Below are 11929 nucleotides of genomic sequence, written 5' to 3'. Positions count from 1 at the left end.
TCAAAGGGTAAGGTGGTTGGCCTCGGTAAGGTGGCCATCTCACATGATAGCTCCATACAAAATGTCATGCTCGTTGAATCTCTTGGATACAACTTACTTTTAGTATCTAGACTTGCTGATTTCGGTTTCAATGTCCTATTTAGTGAAGTTGATTGCCAAGTGTTTCATCGATACAATCATAAAATGGTCTTTACCGGTATACGTAGGGTGATCTTTACATTGTTGATTTCACTAAAAAGGCTCAACCTAAAACTTGCTTCATTGCTAAATCCTCAAAAGGTTGGTTATGGCATAGACGACTAGGTCACGTTGGCATGAGTCCAGCCAGGAGTCGCGTAGGCTCCGACCGCACGCCATGGCCACGAGCAGCGGCAGCGGTCGGCAGCCTCGCCTCGCGCCTCGCTGGTACGAGCCAAGGAGCACGGGGAGCCGCCACCAGCCGCGCCATGGCCAAGGGCTCCGACCGCGCGCCATGGCCAGGAGCAGCGGCATTGGTCGGACGCCTCCTTTCGCCTGGCCAGCGACCTGGCGGCCGGCGAGCCGCCGGCGTTGTTTCCTCTAGGGGCATGAGTTACCAGGGACCCGATTGCTTTTTTGAAAAACATTCGAGGACCCAATTGCTTTTTTTAGAAAACTTACAAGGGTTTTCTGTAAATGCATAAAGGAACAGATTTTTTTTATTAGAATAACAAAGGGACACTGACATGTGGGCTCCACATGTAAGGTAACAGTCAAACAAACGGTTTTCTTACATGCGGGTCCCAACTGTCATAATCGCGATCAATAGTAAAGCACTGAACGATTAGAGTTTTCTGAAACAGCCGACCTCTGACTTGGTAGTTATGAGAGAAAAAAAATATTTGGTAGTTTTTTGGAACCCTAACCTGTAAAGTAGTAGTTTTATGCTATTTACTCTGTAAATTCTGATGTTCTTTCGGAGGGGTTGCAGCTGTTCGAATGCCAATTCTATTTTCTTTCAGTCCCCATGCCAATTCTATTTTCTTTCAGTCCCCATCAGGTTCTTATTAGAAATCATGTTGCCGTCCTGCTGCGTCATTGTGCTTATTCCAAGACGCGTTTAGGAGATACTTCCTCCGTTCGAAAATACTTGTCATCAAAATGGATAAAAGGGATGTATTTAGATGTTTTAGATACATCTCTTTTTATCCGTTTTGATGACAAGTATTTCCGGATGGAGGGAGTATGTATGACAAGTATGTAACTTACAGGTCGCTAGCATGTCGTCCAAACTGTTACAGTAACAGTATAATACTAGTACAATGCAGAGAGAAATACAGACCATTGACCATGTGTTCTGTGATTCGCCGAGGGACTTTTGAGACTACAGTCGGACGATTGGACGACTTGACTACCTGCGCTTGCCGGCCGAAATGGACGAAGCTCCTTATTTTACGTTGAGGAGGCCGGCTGATTCCTGTACTCCTGTTCCATTTTCTGTACAATGCATGTTTAGCCTGGCCAGAAAAATCTGCAACCGGTAACAGAGCGTACTTGACCAAACAAACACCCCTCCTGCTTTATTATAGAGAAAATAAGTATGACTTCCTGAAATGATGGGAGGTACCTGTACGAAGAACAAGCCAACAACAATCTATGTCTTTATCAACGTGAAATAAATTACACATTATCTCCAAATTTCAGAGGAAACTTCGCACAAGTATTTTAATCCGTGCGTGCTGTCAGCGTATGCTATGATATCACAGGGAAATTGGCGTAAGACTAAAGAGAGGGGATTAATATGAAGGGATTATTTCAATGGTGAAGACTTGACAATCCTGGATAAACTCAAGGCCAGAGAAAGTCCCCTGCATTTTTTTCTTAAAAGAGGAAGTCCCATGCAGGTTCGATAGGATTTGAGTGTTCTGTAAGGATAATCTTGTGTTTAAATTATGTATACGTAACCTCCATTGAATAACGTTGTCAAGTTCTGCACGGGTTGAGCTAGACAGTGCGGGACGCTGCTCACAACACGCACGAGAGATAGATCGAGGCACCACATTCTCGTAGAGGAGATCCGAAGCTTAGCTGATACCGATGATAGAGAGATTTTATTTGCTCTCTGTAGCCGCTCACAGAATAATATTAGTCATGACTTGGCCGTTTACGGTCGTCGTACCCCTCGTACTATGGTGTGGCTTTTTGCTTGGTTGGACTTTGTTGTAAATTTGGCTATGGCTGAGAAGCCTCCTTGAGTTATGAGATATTTTTTTCCCTGCAAAAAAAAAAGTTCTGCACGGGTTGGCAAACGCATCAGGTCAACAGCTACAGCCGGCCGGATGGATAGGGAAATACGATTACCTTTGTAGCCGCCGCTTCCTCCTTCTTCTCCACAAAAAGTTAGGGTTTTTGCCAGTGGCGGTGCCAGAACTGCAGTCTTGTGTAGTCAGTTTCAAATTGTGTAGCCAAGTATATGAATTTTGTATAAATCTTTTTTCAACATTTATGCATGCATATGCTAGTTTCACCAAAAAGTTGGGTAGTCAATTGACTACCCAGCTTGTGTGTGGCTTCGCCACTGGTTTTTGCCTCCCGCCGCCGCCGCCGCAGGTCCGCCTCCTCTCCGATGGCTTTAAGGCCATGGGGGCGCAGTGGATCTCGGCAAGGGTCGGCGGGAGGGCTCCGTTTTTAATCGTTTCTTTCAGTTTTGCTAGGGTTTGTGTCCTGCTCAGGAAGACGAGACGGCGGCGGCTCCCTGAAGATGGAATAAAGGTCTCACCGCCTAGCCCCCGTTCCAGCGATACGTCTAGCATCGTTGGTGGGCACGTGGAGGTGTGTCTGCGGCGGATCTATCTTTGGTGGATTTGCTCGGATCTCGTCGTTGTTCGTCTACGTTCGTGTGTCTTTGAATTGAATTTTTCTGATCTACGTTATTCTTCATCTGCGGCAGTTGTTGTTCTGGTGCGCTGGTCCTACGGGGCCTTAGCACAACGACTACACGACTGTCTACTACAACAAGTTGTGCCCGACTCCGGCGATGGAGGGGCGATGACGGCGGTGCGGCTTCGGCTCGCTTCAGTGCTGGTAGTTGTCGCTAGGTGGTCTACGGATCTGGATGTAATTTCTATTATTTCTGGTATTCGTTGTACTGTCATGATTGAAGATGAATAGATTGGAAGTTTTTCCGCAAAAAAAAAAGTTATGCACGGGTTAGACTTTTGTTTAACAAAATTTAGGGGCTGTTTGGTTCTAGGCCTATCATTGTCACACTTTACCACATATTTTTGTCAAGCTTGCCTAAGCTTAGGGCCTGTTTGGTTCCAATAAATCACCTGACTTATAAGTCAGGTGACTTAAAACCAGTGACTTATAAGTCACGCCTGTTTGGTTGTCACCTGACTTATAAGTCATCTGACACACCTTCTCACACCAATCAACATCATGCATGTGGTGGGACCCACGCAAAAGGGGGTGACTTATAAATTTTAGGTTGGGGTGGAGCAACTTATGACTTATAAGTTGGGGTAACTTATAAGTCGGGTCTGTTTGGCAAAATAAGTCACTTTTTCACTTTTCGACTTATAAGTTGGTGACTTATTTGGAACCAAACAGACCCTTAGTTCATCAAAATGAAAGCCACAAATTGACAAGCCTAAGGGAATCTTGCCACATTTTTTATGTATATGCCATGTAGGACATAAATGTGGCTTGCCAAAGGTGTGGCTGGAACTAGTCCTGGCCATGGGAAGCCCGGCCCGACCCGGCCCGAAAAAGCCCGACCCTGCCCGGCTCGACGCTGCTCCCGGGCCGGGCTCGGGCCTAGATTTTGAGCCCGATGGCCGGGTCGGGCCGAGCCTGAGCCCATCGATTTTGCAGTTTCTTGAAGGGGCCTGGCCCATGGCCCGAGGCCCGTCGGGCTTTTACGTGTTCGGGCCGGGCTCGGACATAAAAACCAGGCCCGGTGGCTGGGTTGGGCCGGGCCCGGGCCTGGGTTTTTTTCCTCGGGCTTGGCTAGGCCCGGCCCGGCCCGAGGTTTGGCCAGGTATAGCTGAAACCAAACACTTGCTGCCTAAGTTGATTAAACTTACCTAACCTTAGATGTGGCAATCTTTGGTAAAGTTAGTCACAAACCAAACATCCCCTTAGACTGAAACATGGAAAGCACTTGTCTAATAACAATGCTAGTTGTGCAACTGAACATTTCGACATAGCGCCCCTAAAAATTGGTGGATGGTGGATACCGGTGGCAATAAAGTTTAACCGCAAGAACATGCGCTCATCACCGGTGTAATTCCTAGCACTTAAACCCAGATGGTCAATGCAACATTTTATGCAGGACAGCACTGAGGCCGCAGAGCAATAGTCAAAGGGAATATGTAGTATGTTCCTAGTGACGGCAGGATCGGATTAAACGGGAAACGCTGACCACATATTGCAAGAAGACGGACACTGTTCGACTTCGACGGCATCCCACGCGACGCGAGTCAAACTTGCGTGCAGAGTGGCCTTGATTCATCAAATTTAATTTCTTGGAAGGACAAGAAATTTCCGAATACACCAAAAGTTCATAGTACTATATAAAAAGTTGAATGAGTTCGTTCCAGGGATAGTAGATAGGAAAGATAGCAATGTAGCACCAGATCCATGCTAGCAAAGAAAAATAAACACTATTCAAATTCGAGCCTCGGCGGCACTATCTCATTTCAGCGCGGATTCACACGCATCCGAGCTGGCCGCGGCTAAACAAAAAGACGGCGACGACCGGCTGGGCGTGTGTGTTCAGGTCACGGGCAAAACACCAAAACAGATCAAGGCAGGGTGTGCCTGGATCAACTCAGCGGGACCTCACCTGCCTACGTCGTCGTAACATGCAGGATCCCACGCACAAGCGACGGCAACCGCGATGTCTGTTCGCGAATATGACTAAAACCATGATGCGTTCTTACAGCTTTCTCTTGTTTTTCTCTCCTAACCTAGACAGCTAGATTAATCCTTTCTATCGACACTTCACCGATGAGCCCGTGAATTCACCTCTCCTCTGTATGCCCCTCCGGCGGCCGGTGGCGGGAGGTAAATCCAGATGCCTCCGCTTCGGTTAGTAGTTTAGATTATGAATTTTTCCCTCGCACGTGCTGCGCTTGGGTGAATGCCAACGCTTCTTCTTGGACTTAGTCCTTTGGGCTTCGATTTCCCTCAAGTTTGTCCATTCGGACGTAGTCGATGGAGGTCTAGGCTACAGTTCTACCGTCTCATTGAGGCGGCGAGGTCAGGATTTCTCGCCATGTAGCGCGATTTGATGTTAGGTACTTCAGATGCATGCAAAAGTTTAATCTAGGGCGTTGGTCTTTGGAGATACTCCCTCTCTCTCAGTTTACAGGGCGTGCACGTACCCTTAGGTCGTCAATTTGACTAACCTAATACAACTCATATATTACAAAAAGTATACCAATATAAACTTCAGATGTTCTAGTTTTAAACGGTATAATTTTTGTGTTATATAGTTTATATTAGGGTGATAAAATTGACAACCTAGTTACACGCACATGACTTGTAAACTGAAACGGAGGGAGTACATGCATGAAGACTTCATGGCTATCATTAATAAATGTCAAGTCAGCTCCGGTAGGGGAGCGGCGACAATGGATCGGTCTGACGATAGTGTGGTCGTTCGATGGTCTCGAAATCTCGATATAAATTTATTATATTTGAAATACTTCCCATGAATTTTTATAATAGACAATTATTTTCGAAAACAATGACTGAAACCATTCATACCGCGAGACACAACTGTAGTGATGTTTTTTGGACGCGCAGAAAAAGCTGGGAAACTCTACAGTTAGACCGGGCACCCAGCCATTTCCCACACATGCACTTAAATATGTCAACTGACCGTACACCGTTGCTGTACTCCACGTTTCCCCGACGATGCCATGAGCTCCGCCTTCCCGGTCTCGCCGTGATCGGCAGGGAGGGAGGAATTTCCCGTGCGCCTTCCCTTTCCCCCGGCCCGCACCACCAACTCTCACCTACGCCGCAACATATACAGAGCCTGCAGGGGCGACACCGTTGATCCTCCCTCCCTCCCTCACCCGATCCAGTCACACAACCGCACTCGCTCTCTCCACCATGGCGTGCCACGACTCTCTCCGGCGCTTCGGCGCCAGCTGCCTCGTCGCCGTGCTGTTTCTCTGGCTCTGCGCCACCTTCGTCTGCAGCGCCAGGGAGCAGCGGCCGCTGCGGGAGCTGGAGGAGCAGGTGGTGGTGAGGAACTACGGCCCGTACGCTTCCTTCGACCGGAGCGACTCGGCCACACTGCAGGTGCTCAAGGACGCCAGCATCAACGGTGGCGCGCTCCAGCTCACGCCGGACACCCGCAACAACGACGCCTACCTCGTCAACAAGTCCGGCTCCGTCCTCCTCAAGCAGCCCTTCACGATCTGGCACACTCTCCCCGACGATGACATCGAGATCCCCGGTGGCGGCAACGGCACCGGCACCGGCCGTGCGCCGCAGCCGCAGGCTCCGCGTGTCCGTATCGTGTCGTTCAACAGCACCTTCTCCATGAACGTGTTCTACGACAAGGCGGTCCCCGGCGAGGGCCTGGCGTTTGTCATCGCGCCCTCGCTCGACAAGCCGCCTCCCGGCAGCCACGGCGGCTTCCTCGGCCTCACCAACGCGACGCTGCAGGCCGCCGGACCGTCCAAGAACCGTTTCGTGGCGATCGAGTTCGACACCTTCAACCAGAGCCACGACCCGAGCGATAACCACGTCGGCCTCGACATCGGCAGCGTCGTGTCCAACGCTACGGCCAACCTCGCCGATTTCAACATCACCATCGCCACGAACGCCCAGACGTCTGCCAACTACACCGTCTGGATCGAGTACAACGGCGTGGGCCGGCGTGTCACGGTGTACATGGGCGGCAAGGGGAAACCGAAGCCGGCGATCCCCGTCCTGATCAGCCCGCTGGACCTCAGCGAGCACGTCCCCGAGCAGGCGTACATCGGCTTCTCGGCTTCCACCGGCACCACCTTCGAGCTCAACTGTATCCTGGACTGGAGCATGTCAATCGAGACCTTCCCCAAGAAGGAGAAGAAGGAGTGGATAATCCTCGTCGCCGTCTTCGGGTCCATCGCGGTGGTCGCCATCGCCATTGCCGCCTTCTTCCTGGTCAGAATGTCGCGGGCGAGGCGGAAGATACAGAGGAGCCAGACGCGGCTGGGGCACACGCTGAGTCACCTCCCGGGGATGCCGAGGGAGTTCTCGTACGAGATGCTGAGGAAGGCGACCAAGAACTTCGACGAGCTACTGCGGCTGGGGAAAGGAGGGTACGGCGTCGTGTACAAGGGGACGCTCCCTGCCGAGCACGGCCAGACGGAGGCGACGGACGTGGCCGTGAAGAAGTTCGTCCGGGATGATGCCAGGTGCGTCGAGGACTTCGTCAAGGAGGTGGACATCATCAACCGCCTTCGCCACAAAAACATCGTGCCCCTCATTGGTATGCGCATGAATCCCTCACTTAATTACGTGATCATTGTTTATGGGGAAAATCTATTTTTCCTGCCGACTGTTGGTTAGCAACAGGCACGTACGATCGATTTTTTGATTTTTCCTTCGATCTTTCTGCTCTGCCGACTGTTGCCGAACACACAATCTGTTGGTTGTGGCCATGAGCATTACCAGCTGAGCTGACTACCTGTTCTGTTTCATTTGCATGTTAATTTGTATTTCTACCTTAGTAAATGAGAGCGAGAAAGAAAGACCACAACGTCTTTGATGAGAAGACAAAACCATTTGCTGCAAGTTTTTTAAAGGGCCGATGCAACGTGTTTTGTACTCCACTTGTTTCTTTTTTGTAGTGATGAATGTTTTCTAGAGAAATAAATGTTCCACTTCTATAGAATTCGAACAACGGTTTTTTTCACATTTGTCATATCTCGGAAAATTCTTTTTGTAATGAGATTGATAATTATATGTACCACAAACCTGATAGCTTATGTATAAATATCGTCGTAGCTTTTTTTGAAAAAAAACTAATATAAACATACACTTGGTAACTTTTTTGTATGAATAGTATTTTTTGTATGAATAGTATGATAAGTCAGACATCGTATACCTGATAACTTATGGACCCCAGTCCCGATAACTTTGGCACGGGGGTGGGGTGGGGGGAGTTGACGAAACATCCCCTCGGTAACTTTCGTGGAACAGCATGGTAACTCACATTTCATAGACCTGATAACTTGTGTGCCCCGGTCCTAGAAACGTTGTCGATAACATCGGCGAGGGTGGGGGTGGGGGGGTTGTTGAAACATACCACTTCTGTGCAAATAACATGATAACTCAAACATTGCGGACCCGATAACTTATGTACCCCGGTCCTGATGACTTGATCGGCGAGGGTGGGGGTGGGGCAAGTCGCTGAAACATGCCACGGTAACTTATGTGCAAATAACATGATAACTCATATATGGTACACCTGATAACTTATGTACCCGATCCTGGTAAATGTGGCGACTGTGGTGAGGGGGGACCCGGTAATTTCTATGTAAATAGCATGGTAATAGAGACATACAAAGTTCATAACTTCCATAGAAACGCCACTGTAATTTTTGACCAGATTTTTTTTGTTGAAAAACATACACCCAGTATTTTCTGTGTAAAAAACATGATAATGTATACATCGCACACATGATAACTAATATCTTACGTTTTAAACACCACGGTATCTTTCATCCAGGGGGGAAGTTTTTGAAACATTTTCACCAGTAATTTCTATGTTAAATTACCATACTTCCCCATGCATTAACCTTCTCATACTGTAGTTACCAACCTTATCATGGTATAGTTATCATGTTGCTCATACCATAGTTATCACGCTGGTCATGCCAAAGTTACCAAGTCAAACTTTTTTTTTCTGATATGACAGAAATAAGAAAGGTTTAAATAACGTTGTTTATCTACAATAGACAATATAACAACAGGTGGCTTAGTTGATTATTAGGCTCAACAGCAATTGCATAGACCTGGGTTCAAATCCTCTTTCAAGCACCTTTATTTTTTTTCATATTATGCAGCGAAAAATCAGAAAAAACCACTAGCGATTTACTACGGTTTTTGAGAGAAGGAAAAAAATCAATGGAAAGCGAGCGTGAGAAGATAGCGCATCGATCGCTAACTATCGGGAGAAGTGGATCGGACTCGTGCGGATCTGTTGCTAACCACCAGTCGACTGGTGGTTAGCACAGTCCTTATCAGCCGAGACTTGACTAGGAAAATGATGGTTTAGTCCTAATCAACCATTCTCTAGTTAGTTTTGCTGCTTCCCTTGTAGTACTACTATTTTAAGGCATTGACAAGTCCAAATAATGGAGTAGAGGCCAGTACTCTATTCAGATCATAACGCGTTTATGCAATCGTTAACGCGCTACCAAACGTAGCATTGTCACTTGCTACACGAAACGTGAATGATCAAATGTAGTTATATTTCTGGTCTATTTGAATTTTCTACGACCAACGTGCAACAAAAATACTCCTAGTATCGGTTAGGTGATGGTTCTGAACGTGTGCTTGCATTTTTGGTGCAGGTTGGTGTTACAAGAAAGGGCAACTGCTGCTCGTGTACGAGTACATGCCCAACGGCAGCCTCGACCAGCACCTCTTCCGGCGCGGGGGCGCCCAGGAGCAGCGGGCGGCGCCGCTCAGCTGGGCGAGCCGCTACGGCATCGTCGCCGACGTCGCCTCGGGCCTGCACTACGTGCACCACGAGTACGGCCGCACGGTGCTCCACCGCGACATCAAGGCCAGCAACGTCATGCTGGACGCGTCCTTCTCCGCCCGCCTCGGGGACTTCGGCCTCGCCCGCGTCATCGACTTCGACCGGAGCTCCTTCACCGACATCGGCGTCGCCGGCACGCGCGGGTACATCGCGCCGGAGTACTCCGTGGGGCACAAGGCCACGAGCCAGACGGACGTGTTCGCCTTCGGCGCGCTCGTGCTGGAGGTCGTCACGGGCCGCACCGCGCTGCGCGACGACGCGAGCTGCCCGCTGCTGGTGGACTTCGTGTGGCGGATGCACGGCCGCGGCGCGCTGGTCGGGGCGGTGGACCAGGACCTCGGCACGGCGGGGTACGACGCCGACGAGGCCACCAGGCTGCTGCTCCTCGGCCTGGCGTGCAGCAGCCCCAACCCCGGGGACAGGCCCACCATGCCGGAGGTGCTGCAGATCGTGTCCAAGAAGGCGCCGCCGCCTGAGGTGCCGCTGTTCAAGCCGAGCTTCGTGTGGCCGCCGGAAGGGGGAGCGGCGCAATTCAGCCTGAGCGACATCGAGAGCAGCGGTGGCAGCTTCACCGGCACAGGCAATGGTTCATCGACGCGCGCGACACAGGAGTCATCCTACGACAGCTTCCGGCAGCCGCCCTCAGCACCAAACAACAGCCAGGAGTACTTCCCAGCGCTGTCCTCCGGCCGGTGACGAAGTTAACATATGTAACTGTAAAACTGGCCATTATAAGGTAATCACAGTAAATGTAAATACATGTAGGTAATACGTGCTTAGTACAATAGTACTGCAATTGGTTTCATTAGTTTGCCTGAGCCGGGGAAGTAGAAGAGTGGGAGGTAGGTGCTGCTCTGGCAAGCAGGAGATTTTAGCCTTGCAGAGCCATATGGCAAAGTTCACTGCAGATCGACGAGTCCAAGTGAAGCCTAAGTGTCTAATGTGTAGTATCAACTAGCTAGTCTTATGATTTTCAGAAGTGAGGCTGGTGTTGTTAATATGCTTTGGTTATTTGTTTTGGTTTCTTGAGTAACAAAAGATCGAAACAAATGTGTGTGATGATGCGAAGAGGAGAAGTGGAAAATCGTGTTAATTCAGCATGTATTACTTTCTGTATGCCACATCTATCATTTCTTTTCAAAGGGAATGTGATCACTTTCTTAGCTTTATTTTTGAATGAACATCCTTTTTATTAGTGATAAAATGGACATTCGATCACTGACTCCCTCTTCGGCCTGCAAAAACAACCATCGAATTTTGAACTTCCGCTTTTAGTTTTGAGGCAATTTTTTAACTTCCGTGACAGGTTTCGACCAACTGATCATGGGCTCAACTTTTTTTTTAAGGGCTGATCATGGACTCAACTTAAACCAAGCTTCCTGCTGCCTGCTCTCTCACAAAGTAAAGATGGGCCTATGGGCCATCGCATCCGGACATCCACCTTCCTCGCTAAGGGCTCCTTTGATTCAAAGGAATTCTATAGGATTTTTGGAGGATTGAAATTCTTTGGAATTTTTCCAACGTTTGTCCTTTGATTCATAGAATTGAATCCCATAGGAATTTTTTCAATGAAATCTTTTGTACAAATTTCATAGGAAATCTAACATCTACTCCAACCTTTTTTTTACAATTCCTTTACTTTTTCCGTGAAATCAAACACTCCTTGCTAATCCTACAAGATTCAAGTGAGCATGACACTCAAATCCTATACTCTTTCTATTCCCGTGTTTTCAAAATCATGCGAATCAAAGAGGCCCTAAACGGGTGAAATAGAGGGTGTTTTCTATACAGCGCTTAAGGCGCCGGTTATAGGCAAACTCGCCAACCGGCGCACACCCCTCCCTTCGCCCGGGACGGCTCATTTTACACCTTTTTCTTCTCTTCTGTTAAGATTGAAAATATTTGCGCCCTACATGATTTGAACTCAAGACCGCAGGCATCGTACAAAGCGCGACAACGAACAGGACACCTTAAATGCCATGACTTTTATTCTTCTGCTTCATAACACTAAAAATGGCAATGTTTTCCTTGTTTTGTTTTGTTTTGTTTTATTTTTGGTTTTTGTTTTGGCCGGTTTTTCTTCTGTTCCTAAAATACATGAACTTTTCTTAAGTGTGCAACCTTCTTTTCAAATCCGTGAACTTTTCTTCACATTTGTGAAAAAATTTAGAACCTATTTTTTTTAAATAATAT

At 48.3% G+C, this 11929-nt stretch overlaps 1 protein-coding gene across 1 annotated transcript; it reads left to right on the top strand.

The window, feature by feature from the left end:
* The first annotated feature begins 5914 nt into the window (after nt 1-5914).
* LOC123160428 (probable L-type lectin-domain containing receptor kinase S.5) lies at nt 5915-10768 on the top strand. The gene is made up of 2 exons (XM_044578245.1): nt 5915-7456; nt 9546-10768. Exons 1-2 carry the CDS (start codon nt 6085-6087, stop codon nt 10430-10432), a joined length of 2259 nt encoding a protein of 752 aa, XP_044434180.1. The 5' UTR covers nt 5915-6084; the 3' UTR covers nt 10433-10768.
* Nucleotides 10769-11929: the final 1161 nt, after the last annotated feature.

The sequence above is a fragment of the Triticum aestivum genome, chromosome 7B (genome assembly GCF_018294505.1).
Source record: "Triticum aestivum cultivar Chinese Spring chromosome 7B, IWGSC CS RefSeq v2.1, whole genome shotgun sequence".
NCBI classification, from domain to species: Eukaryota; Viridiplantae; Streptophyta; class Magnoliopsida; order Poales; family Poaceae; genus Triticum; species Triticum aestivum.
This window is presented reverse-complemented; position numbering and strand designations above follow the sequence as displayed.

What these genes read in the sequence shown, in the direction of transcription:
- LOC123160428 (XM_044578245.1), top strand. Translation starts at nt 6,085, where the DNA reads ATGGCGTGCCACGACTCTCTCCGGCGCTTCGGCGCCAGCTGCCTCGTC. An exon ending in AAACATCGTGCCCCTCATTG is followed by an intron (nt 7,457 to 9,545) that starts GTATGCGCATGA and finishes TTTTTGGTGCAG; the next exon opens with GTTGGTGTTACAAGAAAGGG.